The 16,034-nt window shown below is 45.5% G+C and overlaps 1 protein-coding gene across 2 annotated transcripts in view; it reads left to right on the forward strand.

The window, feature by feature from the left end:
• LOC144601931 (chemokine-like protein TAFA-4) overlaps positions 1-11,594 on the forward strand; it is a 222,537-nt gene extending 210,943 nt beyond the window's left edge. For both annotated transcript variants that reach the window (XM_078414526.1, XM_078414527.1), the window contains one exon: positions 10,864-11,594. In XM_078414526.1, coding sequence (XP_078270652.1) covers positions 10,864-10,896 — 33 coding nt within the window. In that variant the 3' untranslated portion in view covers positions 10,897-11,594. The remainder of the gene's footprint in view (positions 1-10,863) is intronic.
• Positions 11,595-16,034: the final 4,440 nt, after the last annotated feature.

Genomic DNA, 16,034 nt, shown 5'->3' on the forward strand with positions numbered 1-16,034 from the left:
CAACCTGGACGTGGGTTTGAAATGCGATCAGTCAGCCAATGGCCACTTTAAAATGGTTTTCTTTTGTAATTTCTCTTTGGAAAGCCAGACTGCACCTCCGACAGTCAACATAGGTCCTTCATACATCACTCCTGGCTCTCAGATTATTTTTCAGGCTTGCTGATCTCCCTCGACCCGTCACCATCTGCTCAGATGAATGGTTAATTTGCTTATAAGCCTACACCATTGCAGATGAGAGCCAGTTCCTTGCGGACCCGTGGCTGAAGTCCAAGGACAATATTTACTCCAGTTTCTCCTTTGAATTCTCTGCTGGGTCTTGGTGATCTGATTAATTCCTTTAATAATGCAAATCATGTTTGTCTCTTTCTAAACAGGATTGACATGGCCTAGTAATTCAGAATCCTCTGCACTGCTCTGGGTTTAGCATCAAGATTAGTGTTGTGCTCCCCTGCACGCCAATGTTTAAACTACATTAGGTTGAGGCTCTGTAAGTCGCAGGTCAGGCCGCATTTGGAATATTGTGAGCAATTTTGGGCACCATATCTGAGGAAGGATGTGCTGGCTCTGGAGCGGGTCCAGAGGATGTGCTGGCTCTGGAGAGGGTCCAGAGGATGTGCTGGCTCTGGAGAGGGTCCAGAGGATGTGCTGGCTCTGGAGAGGGTCCAGAGGATGTGCTGGCTCTGGAGAGGGTCCAGAGGATGTGCTGGCTCTGGAGAGGGTCCAGAGGATGTGCTGGCTCTGGAGAGGGTCCAGAGGATGTGCTGGCTCTGGAGAGGGTCCAGAGGATGTGCTGGCTCTGGAGAGGGTCCAGAGGATGTGCTGGCTCTGGAGAGGGTCCAGAGGATGTGCTGGCTCTGGAGAGGGTCCAGAGGATGTGCTGGCTCTGGAGCGGGTCCAGAGGATGTGCTGGCTCTGGAGAGGGTCCAGAGGAGGTTTACAAGACTGATAGACACTTTAAGAATAAGGGCTAGGCCATTTAGAACAGAGATGAGGAAAAACTTTTTTAGTCAGAGAGTTGTGAATCTGTGGAATTCTCTGCCTCAGAGGGCAGTGGAGGCCAATTCTCTGAATACATTCAAGAGAGAGCTAGATAGAGCTCTTGAGGATAGTGGAGTCAGGGGATATGGGGAGAAAGCAGGAACGGGGTACTGATTGAGAATGATCAGCCATGATCACATTGAATGGCGGTGCTGGCTCGAAGGGTCAAATGGCCTACTCCTGCACCTATTGTCTATTGTCTATTGTCTATAAAGCTGCAGGAACTCAGCAGGACAGGCGGCATCTCTGGAGAGAAGGAATGGGTGACATTTCGTGTCGAGACTCTTCTTCAGACCCCGAACGTCACCCATTCCTTTTCTCCAGAGATGCTGCCTGTCCTGCTGAGTTATTCCAGCATTTTGTGTCTGACTGCAGTGCATTCCTACACTTTACAAGAATGATCCCAGAATTGAGAAGGTTAACCTATGATGAGTGTTTGTTGACACCTTGCCTGTACTCACTGGAGTTTAGAAGAATGAGGGGGGCCTCATTGAAACGTACCGAATAGTGAAAGGTTTGGATAGAGTGGATGTGGAGTGGATGTGGAGAGGATGTTTCCACTAGTGGGAGAGTCTAGGACGAGAGGTCATAGCCGTCAGTGGATATTTTAAAGGAAGAGATAGATAGATTTTTGATTAGTTCAGGAGTCAGAGGTTATGGGGTGAAGGCAGGAGTCAGAGGTTATGGGGTGAAGGCAGGAGAATGGGGTTGGGAGGGAGAGATAGATCAGCCACGATTGAATGGTGGAGTAGACCTGATGGGCCGAATGGCTTAATTCTACTCCTATCACTTATGACCTTATGACCTTGTGACATACTTAAAATGCAGAGATAGGATAACTAGTTAAAACTTTTTTGCCCCTGGTGGAAATGTCAAAGATGAAAGGGTTTATGTTTGAAGTGAGAGGGGCCGATGTTAAAGGAGATGTGTAGGGCAAGTTGTTTTACACAGAGGGTGGTAGGTACCAGGAACATGCTACATAGATACATCGATACATAGACAAAAGGTGCAGGAGTAGGCCATTCGGCCCTTCGAGCCATTCAATGTGATCATGGCTGATCATTCACAATCAGTAGCCCGTTCGTTCCTTCTCCCCATACCCCTTGATTCCGCTATCCTTAAGAGCTCTATCTAACTCTATTTTGAAAGCATCCAGTGAATTGGCCTCCACTGCCTTCTGAGGCAGAAAATTCCACAAATTCATAACTCTCTGGGTGAAAAAGTTTTTCCTTATCTCAGTTCTAAATGGCCTACCCCTTATTCTTAAACTGTGGCCCCTGGTTCTGGACTCCCCAAACATCGGGAACATGTTTCCTGCATCTAGCCTGTCCAATCCTTTAATAATTTTATGTTTCTATAAGATCCCCTCTCATCCTTCTAAATTCTAGTGAATACAAGCCCAGTTGCTCCATTCTTTCATCATATGACAGTCCCGCCAACCCGGGAATTAACCTGGTGAACCTACACTGTACCGTTTCCAGCTTGACAACATCTTTCCTATAATATGGTGCCCAGAACTGAACACAATACTCTAAATGCAGTCCCACCAACGTCTTATACAACTGCAACATGACCTCCCATCTTCTACACTCAATACTCAATAACTATACTTAATTACTGATGAAGGCCACTGTGCCAAACGCCTTTTTGATCACCCTATCTACTTGCGACAACATCTTCAAAGAACCATGCATCTGTGCTCCTAGATCCCTCTGCTCTACAACACTCCTCAGAGCCCTACAAATTCACTGTGTTGGTCCTGCCCTTGTTAGACATCCCAAAATGCAACACCTCACATTTCTCTGCATTAAATTCCATCAACCGATTCTCAGCTATCTCTCCTTGGATCCCATGCGATCTAACCTTCCTGAGCAGCCTACCATGCGGAACCTTGTCGAATGCTTTGCTGAAATCCACATTTTCCCTCATCGACCTTTTTGGTCACGTCTTCAAAAAACTCAATTAGATTTGTGAGACACGACCTCCCACGTACAAACCCATGCTGACTCTCCCTAATCAGCCCTTGTCCATCTAAATGCCTGTGTATCCTCTCTAGTAACTTTCCAACTACAGATGTTAAAACCCATGTGGTCACGGGGAGAACGTACAAACTCCGTACAGACAGAAAAATGACAGACAGCAAAGTGCGTAAAACGTAGACATAAACTAGATAGAACCTTTTGCCCAGGGTAGAAGTGCCAAAGACGAGAGGGTATAGGTTTAAAGTGCGAGGGGCAAATTTGCTCCAAGGAATAGAGTCCCAGCCTGCTCAACCCCTCCCTGGTGCTCAGACCCTCTAGTCCTGGCAACATCCTCGTAAAATGTACAGATGTTACCAGAAAGGAATCATGTGAGAAATACTAGGTACCTATACACATGCATCAACCTTGCAAACAGACAAGAGCATTGCTGACAGCAAATTTGAATTATTAATAGTACGTACCCACATCCAAAATGTGACTTGCCTTGTGCTGATCTCAGCAGTGTGAAACAGGAAGCAGTTAACCCTATTGTTTTGATGTTCGTGTGAATTTTCATCCCCTGTGTTCTCTTTCTGTCATGGTTTTAACAAAAAACAGTGTAGAAGTATAGATCTGTTTTAACTTCTGAAGAATACCATTAGATTCTATTCCCCCAAAATACGATGACCGAGAAATCCATGCACTCTGCGTTTTATTTGTGGTGTGATATTGATCGCTAAACACAATTGAGACCATACAATACACAAAGCACGTGCCTACAACAAAGTATGGAACGGTATGAACAATACTTGGACAAAGCCCAAATGTTATCACCCTGTGAAATTGATTCATGTATGTGGAATTAAAACTCAAGAAAGTAACCCTGAACACCAGAGATGGGCCCTACAACCTGTGCAGTTTAAAAGGTTCCTCAGTTTCTTGCGAGATAGAAAATGCTGGAGTAACTCAGTGGGACAGGCGTGATCTCTGGATGGAAGGAATGAGTGCCTTCTCTCCAGCGTTTTCTGTCTATCTTCGGTGTAAACCGGCATTTGTAGTTCCTTCCTACACATCACTTTCTTGCGGTTTAGTCGGGAGCCATTTGGAGTTGAGCTTATTGGGTCGAGTGTGCCTGAAGAGAGTTGTTGTCAGGCCACTGTTGAGTTCTGCGGGTTAGTCTAGACTCTAGGCAAACCGACCTTGAGTCATAGAGACAGCATGGAAACAAGGCCTTCGGCCCAACTTGACCAAGGTGTCCCATCTACACTCGCTCTACCTTCCCACGTCTGGCCTATATCCCTCTGAACCTTTCCTAGTGAAAAGGCCCGGCTAGAGCTTATGTGGAGAGGATGATTCCACTAGTGGGAGAGTCTAGGACTAAAGGTCATAGCCTCAGAATTAAAGGACGTTCCTTTAGGAAGGAGACGAGGAGCAATTTCTTTGGTCAGAGGGTGGTAAATCTGTGGAATTATTTGCCACACACAATGTGAATGTGGAACATCTGTACAATCCATGCCACACCTACTAAGATGCCCACTTCTTGGTGACCAATGCTGCCTGGAAGATCTAGCGGTGGCAAACGAGAAGGCTGTCCACAGTGCAAGAGCCTGGCTGAACATTTGAAGCATAGGTGATGGACACGAAAGAAGAGTTTGTCGCAGAAGGCTGTGGAGGCTAAGTCAATGGATATTTTTAAAGCAGAGATAGGTAGATTCTTGATTAGTATGGGGGTCAGGGGTTATGGGGAGAAAGCAGGAGAATGAGTTTAGGAGGGAGAGATAGATCAGCCATGATTTAATGACGGTGTAGACTTAATGGGCCAAATGGTCTAATTCCGCACCTATCACTTATTAACTTATGAACTATACATGTACCCGTCCAAATGTCTTTTAAATGCTGTTAAAGTATTTGCCTCATCTATCTCCTATGGCAGCTCATTCCATACACCCACAAGTCTTTATGCTGAAAATGAACAGAGTAATGTTTGAGCACAACATTTTTAATGTCAATATACTCGGTGTGTGGAAGCAAATATCTTTTGTTATATTCTATTTGTCAGAAATTTAGTGCATCAACGCCAAGATGCAGATTAATAGTTAGATGCTTTAGTTTCGTTTCAGTTTTACTTTTTTAGTTTTGGAGATACAGCGTGGAAAATGGCCTTTTGGCCTACTGAGTCCGTGTTAACCAGCAATCACCCTGACTTTAGTTCTACCCCACACACGAGGGACAATCTCCAGAAGCCGATTAACCTACAAACCTGCACGTCTTTGGGATGTGGGAGGAGACCGGGGCAGCTGGAGAAAACCGTACAGAATGGACCCATAGTCAGGATCGAACCCGGGCACTGTAAGCAGCAACTCTCCTGCTGCACCACTCTGCTGCACCCATACCTTGGATATATTGCTGCTTATTTGTCTGATCGCAGTCTTTCATGCTGGAAGCTTTGTCACCACACAGAAGAGGTCGGATCAGTGCTTTCTTGCTCAGCACAACTACTGTAAGTGCATATATGCTAAGATTCAACTTCCCCAGAGATTGTCCTGCAACTGTGCCAATACATTTAATTGAGTTCCGTGGATCAACAGGCGGCACGGTGGCGCAGCGGTAGAGTTGCTGCCTTACAGCGAATGCAGCGCCGGAGACTCAGGTTCGATCCTGACTACGGGCGCCGTCAGTACGGAGTTTGTACGTTCTCCCCGTGACCTGCGTGGGTTTTCTCCGAGATCTTCGGTTTCCTCCCACACTCCAAAGACGTGCAGGTATGTAGGTTAATTGACTGGATAAATGTAAAAATTGGCCCTGGTGTGTGTAGGATAGTGTTAATGTGCGGGGATCGCTGGGCGGCGCGGACTTCGGTGGGCCGAAGGGCCTGTTTCAGCGCTGTATCTCTAAATCTAAAAAAATCTAAAAAAATCTTGAAGGCATCAGCTACTGTAATGCCATTGCAGCAGTAAATGGCGGTACGAAAGAGCCATTGCTTCCACTCCACATTTCAACTTACCCGATTCAGTGGAAAACTTAGTATAACGCTACGTAACACTAAACAAAATTGAAAGTGTGTTGTATTTTATAGAAATCACATCCAAATCGCTGGTCTAAGCCCACACCGACCATCGACCAACACCTCACACTAGTTTTAGATTTATAATTTGTTTTAGATTTTGAGATATAAACGCGGAAACAGGTCCCTCGTCCCACTGGGTCCGCGCCGCCCAGCGATCCCCACACATTAACACTATCCTACACCCTAGGGACAATTTTTACATTTGCCCAGCCAATTAACCTACATACCTGTACGTCTTACGTTCTATATTATCCCTCTATCTTACACATTCCGTCAACATCAGGGGCAATTTTACAGAGGGGCAATTAACCTACAAAACCACACGTCTTCCTGATGTGGGAGGAGCCGGAGCACCCGGAGGAAACCCACGTGGTCACAGGGAGAACGTGCAAACTCCGTACAGACAGTTCAGGATTGAGCCTGGGTCTCTGGCGTTGTGAAGCAGCAAATTTGAACAGAAATATGGCATCAACAAACACTTTTAATGGAGTTTAATATGTGAACCATTTTGACAGTGAAATATGTTTCACATAAATAAATATTATTTTGCTTTTTAATCATTGCTAGTTATTTTCAAGTATGTCTGAGTAGCCTTATTTACGTGCAATCCAGATTAGATTCATTATCGGCAATATTGTCCGCTCTTAGTTCATCAAAATTAATGTAACACAGTGGTAGATTCGCTGCCTCGCAGCTCCAGAGACCTGGGTTCAATCCTGACCTCAGGTGCTGCCTCCATGGAGTTTGCATGTTCTCCCTGTGACCCCATGGGTTTCCTCCGGGTGCTCAGTTTCTTTCCACATTCCAAAGACGTGTGGCTCGGTAGGTTGTACAGGGCCCTAGTGAGACCGCACCTGGAGTACCGTGTGCAGTTGTACAGGGCCCTGGTGAGACCGCACCTGGAGTACAGTGTGCAGTTGTACAGGGCCCTGGTGAGACCGCACCTGGAGTACTGTGTGCAGTTGTACAGGGCCCTGGTGAGACCGCACCTGGAGTACTGTGTGCAGTTGTACAGGGCCCTAGTGAGACCGCACCTGGAGTACCGTGTGCAGTTGTACAGGGCCCTGGTGAGACCGCACCTGGAGTACAGTGTGCAGTTTTGGTCTCCAAATTTGAGGAAGGATATTCTTGCTATTGAGGGCTTGCAGCTTAGGTTTACTAGGTTAATTCCCGGAATGGCGGGACTGTCGTATGTTGAAAGACTGGAGCGGCTAGGCTTGTGTACACTGGAATTTAGAAGGATGAGAGGGGATCTTATCGAAACGTATAAGATTATTAAGGGGTTGAACACGTTAGAGGCAGGAAACATGTTCCCAATGTTGGGGGAGTCTAGAACAAGGGGCCACAGTTTAAGAATAAGGGTTAGGCCATTTAGAACGGAGATAAGGAAAAACCTTTTCAGTCAGAGAGTTGTGGATCTGTGGAATTCTCTGCCTCAGAAGGCAGTGGAGGCCAATTCTCTGAATGCATTCAAGAGAGAGCTAGATAGAGCTCTTAAGGATAGCGGAATCAGGGGGTATGGGGAGAAGGCAGGAACGGGGTACTGATTGAGAATGATCAGCCATGATCACATTGAATGGCGGTGCTAGCTCGAAGGGCCGAATGGCCTACTCCTGCACCTATTGTCTATTGTCTATTGTCTATTGTTAATTGGGCTCCATAGAATTGCCCATAATGTGTAAGGAATGGGTGAGAAAATGGGGTAACATAGAACTCGTGTGAATGGTTGATGGATGGTCAGTGTGGACTCGGTTGGCCGAAGGGCCGACTTCCATGCTGTATCTTTCAATCAATCTATTAAATAAAACTGGACACGTTTGGTACAGGGAGTGGGTTTTAATTAAGGAAATCAGGATTGGAATGTCAGATATTTGAAGCTTCTGGCTCTGTGATGATTAACCTCAGTGAGGACATACTGTGAGTCCGTGGTAAACACAGATTTAAGACTCAAGTGTGAGAGAGAATGATTCCAAGTTGATTTAGAAATAGGAAGACTTTACTGAAGACTTTGTAGCTTAGGATGATCATGTTGCGGATGTAGGGAAATAACTGCAGATGCTGGTACAAATTGAAGGCATTTATTCACAAAATGCTGGAGTAACTCAGCAGGTCAGGCAGCATCTCAGGAGAGAAGGAATGGGTGACGTTTCGGGTCGAGACCCTTCTTCAGACTGATGACAGGGGGGCGGGACAAAGGAAGGATATAGGTGGAGACAGGAAGACAGTGGGAGATCTGGGAAGGGGGAGGGGAAGAGAGAGACAGAGGAACTATCTAAAGTTGGAGAAGTCAATGTTCATACCAAAGCGAAATATGAGGTGCTGTTCATGTTGGGGATGGGTTTGAGTTTAGTTTATTGTCACGTGTGCCAAGGCACAGTGCAAAGCTTTTGTTGCACGTATCATGCTTACAATCGAGCCATCCACAGTGTACAGATACATGGAATAGCGCGAATAACGTTTACTGCAGGATAAAGCCAGTAAAGCCCGATCAGAACATAGACGTATGATAATGGGACTGGAAGAAGCAGGAATGTTACCAGGGTGAAATTAAATGGCCTTCATTACCTGACCTTGAATTGAATATATCTTCACCACATCCAGCTCAGCAGACCTTTGGTTGAAAAAAACTGCCGTTTGGGAAACTAACAGCCAAGCGGTATATATGAAACATGGCAATTTAATGGAACAACTGAATTATTTACAGAGCAAAGAAAGCTGATTTTCTATTGACAGCGTTGTGTGGGTTAAAGGGTGACTTTGGATGGAGTAACAGGTAACTAATAAATTACAATGACAAGAGAAGCAGAGACAACTTATATTAATTTAACAGCTCAATTACCTTCTTTTAATTATCAAACCTACCATCAAATGGCTCATATCTCATTCCCCTTTCTGGTATATTTAACACGTGCATGCAATATAAAAGGCCACTGCGTAAGTGGAAGGAGCTTTGGAAGGTGGTGAAAAATGCACTGTTATCATTATGAAAACTAATAAACAACGGTAATGTTTAGAGTCATAGGGTCATTGAATGATACAGCGTGGAAACAGGCCCTTCGGCCCAACTTGCCCATACCGGCCAACATGTTCCAGTTACACTAGTCCCACCTGCCCGCGTTTGGCCCATATCGCTCCAAACCTGACCTATCCATGTACTTCTCTAACTGTTAAACATTGGGATAGTCCCAGCCTCAACTACCTCCATGCACATCGTTCCATACACCCACCGCCCTTTGTGTGGAAAAAGTTACCCCTCAGATTCCTATTAAATCTTTTCCCCTTCCCCTTAAACCTATGTCTTCTTGTCCTCGATTTACCTTCTCTGAGCAAGATACTCTGTGCACCTACCCAATCTATTCCTCTCATCCTCCTGTGCTCCAAGGAATGGTCCCAGCCTACTCAACCTCTCCCTATAGCTCAGACTACCTAGTCCTGGCAACATCCTCGTAGAATGGATGCGACAACTTATTGTATCACTTTCATGAGGTTCACTAAGGTTCACAAGAAGAATTCACAATTGGTGGCTCATTTAGTTTAATTTTAGTTTAGTTTAAAGATACAGCGCGGAAACAGGCCCACTGGCCAACCGAGTCCTCACCGACCAGCGATCTCTACACATAAACTCTATCCTTCACACACTAGGGACAATTTGCATTCACACCAAGCCAATTAACCTGCAAACCTGTCTGTCTGTGGAGTGTGGGAGGAAACTGGAGATCTCGGAGAAAACTCACGTGGTCACGGGGAGAAACTACAAGTTCGTCACAGACAGTCGGGATCGAACCCGGGTCTCTGGCACTGTAGGCGTTGTAAGGCAGCAATTCTACCGCGGCGACCACTGTTCTGTGGTGCGTTTGCAACAAATGAGCAATTAATGACGGGAAAGGGTTAATATATAGTGAGTAATAGGTGTGAGCTCTCTGATGCTGTATCTCACACACCTTTCCCTCCTCTTGGGTTTGCATCTCAGCAAATCCCTGATTCAACTTGAAGGCATAAATACTTTGTGTCAGCTTTTTTCAGCCACTTGCTCGGAGTCAAAATCCATTTTAACCAACTGCGACCTTGTGGATATTCATGGCCTGTAAAAGGAGAGATATGTGAGGGGAAGGTTAAATATCTATAAATGGGTTGCAACTAGGTAGAGCACAGAATTTGGCTGATTATTGTTCATAGATTCATGTGATAGGATCAGAATTAGGCCATTCGGCCCATCAGGTCTACTCCATCATTCAATCATGGCTGATTCATCCCATTCTCCTAACCCCATTCTATTGTTATTCTATTAATGGGCTACAAGGGGCTCAACTCCAAACAGAAACCATTTCACCTGAATTATCGCAGATGCAAGGAACTGTGGATGCCGGTTTACCAAAAAAGGCTGGAGTAACTCAGCAGGTCAGGCAATATAGTTCAGTCTGAAGAAGGGTCTCGACCCGAAACGTCATCAGTCTGAAGAAGGGTTTCGACCCGAAATGTCACCCATTCCTTCTCTCCTGAGATGCTGCCTGACCTGCTGAGTTATTCCAGCATTTTGTGAATAAATACCAGCGGGTCAGGCAACATCTCTGGAGATCATGGATAGGCGACATTTTGGGTCAGGACCCGTCATCAGACTCTTCAATCTCTTTGTGTAGGAAGGAACTGCAGATGCTGGTTTAAACCGAAGATAGACACAAATAGCTGGAGCTCTACTGCTGCGCCACCATGCATGAACAAGTTTGGAATGAGTTCATTGTAAGATTCACTCAAACACTCACTCTGTTCTTCTCTCTCTTTCTTTTCTCCGTTCTGCAGATCAGCCCTTCGAGTCCGTTGCAACGTATGTAGGAGCCGGAGCACTTCACCCATGCCAAATATCTGTACAAATGCTGCATCCATGTGGTAATGGTGCCTGAGACAGACGAGAAACAGTGACGCCACCTCTTCCACTGCCTGAGGATTAGCACACCAGGGATTTCAGCTTTAACATTGTACATCTGTTGTAAAACAAGCAGAATATACCGCCAAGTGTTTCCCACTTATGAATGTTATAGATTTGGTAACACCTGTGTTGAATGTTCTGGATTACACTGAGAGTGTTCCTATTTATTTCCCCCAAGCTTCAGCCTCATTTTTTGGAATACCAGTCACCAACCTCGAACAAAGCTTCGACACGCATCTGGCCGTCTCGAAGAAACTTCTCACCACGACTCACTTTCTTCCACATTCTCCGGTTTAGGGAAAGCAGGTTTCGGCTGCGGTAATAAGAAACTGTTCCTGTCAGGATGTTTTGTAATAATCATTGTTGCTAGTCTTTGCGAATATTTTGATTTTTTGAACAAAAAATTATTATACACCGGGATTGCAGAAGAGCCGAAAAGAGAAACAGGAAAACCTGAAGCAGACGATCCTGAACGTAAGAAGTCAACAAGTCAGCGTTGGAAGTGAAACCCGTTTGTGACATTAACTATCTTTCTCCTTCAGATGATAACTGACCTGTTAAACAGTTGCAGGTCACCTTTTCTATGCTTTATATGTAGCTGAGTTGCCATTAATGACAAGAAACAATAAATGGTTAATCTCAACGCATTTCGATTTACTAGCAGTTGCAAAAAGCGCAGATAGCTTTGAGAAGTGTTAGTGCCTTAGTCCCATAGCAGGGAATTATAGAAACTCCATAAAGCTATGAGCACTTGTAAATGTTGCAGAACATGGCCTCTATTAGATTTCAGTTCAGTTTATTGTCACGTGTACCGAGGTACAGTGAAACGCTTTTGTTGCATGCAATCCTGCCAGCGGAAAGACAATACATGATTACAATCGAGCCATTCACAGTGTACAGATACATGATAAGGGAATAACGTTTAGTGCAAAGTAAAGCCAGTAAAGTCTGATCAAAGATAGTAGTTCAGCACTGCTCTCTGGTTGCGGTAGGATGGTTCAGTTGTCTGATAACAGCTGGGAAGAAACTGTCCCTGAATCTGAATTGTGCGCTTTCACAATACAATAATACAATACAATATATCTTTATTGTCATTGTACCCAGGGGTACAACGAGATTGGGAATGCGCCTCCCATACGATGCAATAATTTAGGTAATTTAGACAGCAGCAACCCAACGAAACGAAACAGTTGTAACAGTTTTGGACAGGGTAAAGTGCAAGTTGATCTATGCGTTGTGGCCATCCGGCTCAGCAGGACCGGTTCATAGCAGCTATGGCCCTGGGGATGAAGCTGTTCCTGAGTCTGGAGGTGCGGGCATAGAAGGCCTTGTATCGTCTGCCCGATGGAAGGAGTTCGAACAGACTGTTGCAGGGGTGTGAAGAGTCTTTGTGGATGCTGGTGGCTTTTCTGAGGCATCGTGTGTTGTAGATGCCCTCCAAGTCTGGTAGCTGTGTTCCGATGGCCCTCTGAGCTCTATGGACTACCCGCTGTAGAGCTTTCCTTTCTGCCTCCGTGCAGCTGAGGTACCACACAGGGATGCCATGCGTTAGGATGCTCTCTATGGTGCAGCGGTAGAAGGTCGTCAGCAGCTGTTGGGGTAGACCAGACTTTTTCAGTGTTCTTAAGTAGAACAGTCTTTGTTGTGCCTTCTTGACCAGCGCAGCAGTGTTATTGGACCATGTTAGGTCCTCCGAAATGTGAGTGCCCAGAAACTTGAAGCTGGACACTCTCTCCACACTGACCCCGTTGATAGAGATCGGGGCATATTCCCCGTTATGTGACCTACGGAAGTTGATGATCACACTTCTATACCTTTTGCCCGGTGGGAGAGGGGAGAAGAGGAAGTGACCGGGGTTTATGCAGGATTTACACACATTCGTACATCTTCAGCTGCTTTTGTCAATTGAAAACCAGAGGCCATTTTGCAATACTGTCACTGCAGCTCAATATAATGTGATTTTCATGTTTACACTGACTGACCGGCATATTGAAAATAGCTGTTCATATTTTATGGTACTTGGAATCAAATTAGATATCTTCAACCTCGCCAAGTCTCAAATATTTCCTGTATTATTCTGGATATTATAACTAAGATATTTTGAAAGAATGAATACCAAAAATGATTACACCACCCATCTAAACCAAAAAAATAAATGTCCATTCTTCTAAAATCTTCTCGTGTCTGAACTAACCAAATCTTTGCAAAATGCCTGAGGACGAAGTAATGAAAGGATTTAATTTTCCACAAGCTCCATATAACATCGAGTTTTCCCACATTCATCCAGGAACATGAATCAATTACTGATTGGACTATTTTATACGTTGGGAGCGTTTAGAGATCTGCCACGGACCGTACCCCCTTGCCAAACCACCGTGGCCACAGAGCCGCCAGGGCAGTTGGATCTCGGGGGGGGGGCACAGTAAATAGGAGCATGGGACCAGTCCCAGATGAACCATGATCCAGCCCAATGGTTTCCTTGCCTGCAGCGCACTGTTGGAGTCTTCAAGCGAGCGGTAGTGTGGCTGTCAGGATTTGCGATGGTCTGGCTGCACGCTGCACGCTGCATGCCTTTGCATTGACGAGAGCAGACACCTCAGCAGCAATTATAAAGTGCCGTAGCTGAGGAACAGAAGAAGATGGGTCAGCAGGAGGAGGGGGGGGCGGAAGCCGTTTCAGTTTAGTTCAATGTCACGTGGACCGAGGTACAGTGAAAAGCTTTTGTTGTGTGCAATCCAGCCAGCAGAAAGACAATCTCTGCCGCAGAATACTCTGCCACGGAATTCTCTGACACAGAAGGCAGTGGAGGCCAATTCACTGGATGTTTTCAAGAGAAAGTTGGATATAGCTCTTAGGGCTAAAGGAATCAGGGGATTATGGGGGGAAAGCAGGAATGGAGTACTGATTTTGGATGATCAGCCATGATCATATTGAATGGCAGTGCTGGCTCGAAGGGCCAAATGGCCGACTCCTCCACCTATTTTCTATGTTTCTATGTAATACATGATTACATAGAATCATGTATTATTCTACATGCTAATACATGTAGAATGTATTCTATGAGCCATTTGCAATGTATAGGTGCATGATAAGGATATAACGTTTAAGTATTCGCTTGGTGCAAGGTTCAATGCAAGCAACATAGTTTAGTTTATTGTCACGTGTACCGAGGTACAGTGAAAAGCTTTTTTGTTGCCTGGTATCCAGTCAGTGCAAAGACGTACAGGTATGTAGGTTAATTGACTGGGTAAATGTAAAAATTGTCCCTAGTGTGTGTAGGATAGTGTTAATAGTGTTAGTGTGCGGGGATCGCTGGGCGGCGCGGACTTGGTGGGCCGAAAAGGCCTGTTTCCGCGCTGTATATATATGATGATGATGATATGATTATACATGATTACAATCTAGACGGCATGGCGGCACAGCGGTAGAGCTGCTGCCTTACAGCGCCAGAGACCTGAGTTCGATCCTGACTATGGGTGCTGTCTGTATGGAGTTTGCATGTTCTCCCTGTGAGCTGTGTGGGTTTTCTCCAGGATCTCTTGTTTCCTCCCACGCTCCAAAGATGTACAGGTTTGTAGGTTAATTGGCTTTGGTATAATTGTAAATTGCCCTTAGTGCGTGCAGATTAGTGTGTGTGGATGGGGATTGTGGTCGGCGCGGACTCGGTGGGCCGAAGGGCCTGTTTTTGCGCTGTATCTCTAAAACTAAAACTAAAGATGTCCACAGTGTACAGATACAGGATAAAGGGAATAATGTTTGGTGCAACATAAAGTTCAGTGAAGTCCAATGAAAGGTATTCCAATATAAAGATGTTTCCTCGCTGTATCTCTAAACTAAACTAAACTAAGGTGCACAATGTATCCTGCATTTCCTTGTTTTTTTCCACAGCCTGCCTTGTCTGAGATCCTCAAGGGTAGCACAGTGGCACAGTGGTAGAGTTGCTGCTTTACAGCGCAGGGACCCCAGTTCGATCCTGACTACGGGTGCTTGTCTGTGCAGAGTTTGTACGTTCTCCCCGTGACCTGCGTGGGTTTTCTCCGGGATCTTCGGTTTCCTCCCACACTCCAAAGACGTACAGGTTTGTAGGTTAATTGGCTTGGTCTGAATGTAAAATTGTCCCTAGTGTGTGTAGGATAGTGTTAGAGTGCGGGGATCGCTGGTCGGTGTGGACTCGGTGGGCCGAAGGGCCTGTTACCGCGCTGAATCTCTAAACTAAACTAAACTAAACTCTGCAGCAGAGTGTTTGCGTGGCATCTCGCTTCAGAGACATACCTTGGTCGCAGCTACCTGACTCATGTGCTCACCTGTTATCTGTCCTTTACATAACACATAGTGCCAATCATTGAAATGGAGCACCTATTCAATTGCCTGATGATGCTGCTTATTCTTCACTGCCCTCTGCGTCTTTTATCTCATGTCATTCCAGCTCACTGGATGGCCTGGTTCCATGTCTTGGCTTTTTGAAGGACAAAAGGGGCAGCGCTAAAGTTGTACGGCTGCAGGCTGAGAAGGGAGTGTGAAAGGAATCGGCACATGTTCGTGGTGTGCGTTATGTGCTGTTTATCATATCATATCATATCATATCATATCATATCATATCATATATATACAGCCGGAAACAGGCCTTTTCGGCCCACCAAGTCCGTGCCGCCCAGCGATCCCCGTACATTAACACTATCCTACACCCACTAGGGACAATTTTTACATTTACCCAGCCAATTAACCTACATACCTGTACGTCTTTGGAGTCATAGAGTCACAGAGTGATACAGTGTGGCAACAGGCCCTTCAGCCCAACTTGCCCACACCAGCCAACATGTTCCAGCTATGCTAGCCCCACCTGGCTGTGTTTGGTCCATATTCCTCCAAATCTGTCTTATCCATGTACCTGTCTAACTGTTTCTTAAACATTTGGAAAGTCCCTGCCTCAACTACATCCTCTGGCAGCTTGTTCCATGCACCCAGCACCCTTTGTATGAAAAAGTTACCCTTCAGATTCCTATTCAATCTTTTCCCCTTCACCTTTTATCTTATGTCCTCTGTT

The sequence above is a fragment of the Rhinoraja longicauda genome, chromosome 17 (genome assembly GCF_053455715.1).
Source record: "Rhinoraja longicauda isolate Sanriku21f chromosome 17, sRhiLon1.1, whole genome shotgun sequence".
Classification (NCBI taxonomy): Eukaryota; Metazoa; Chordata; class Chondrichthyes; order Rajiformes; family Arhynchobatidae; genus Rhinoraja; species Rhinoraja longicauda.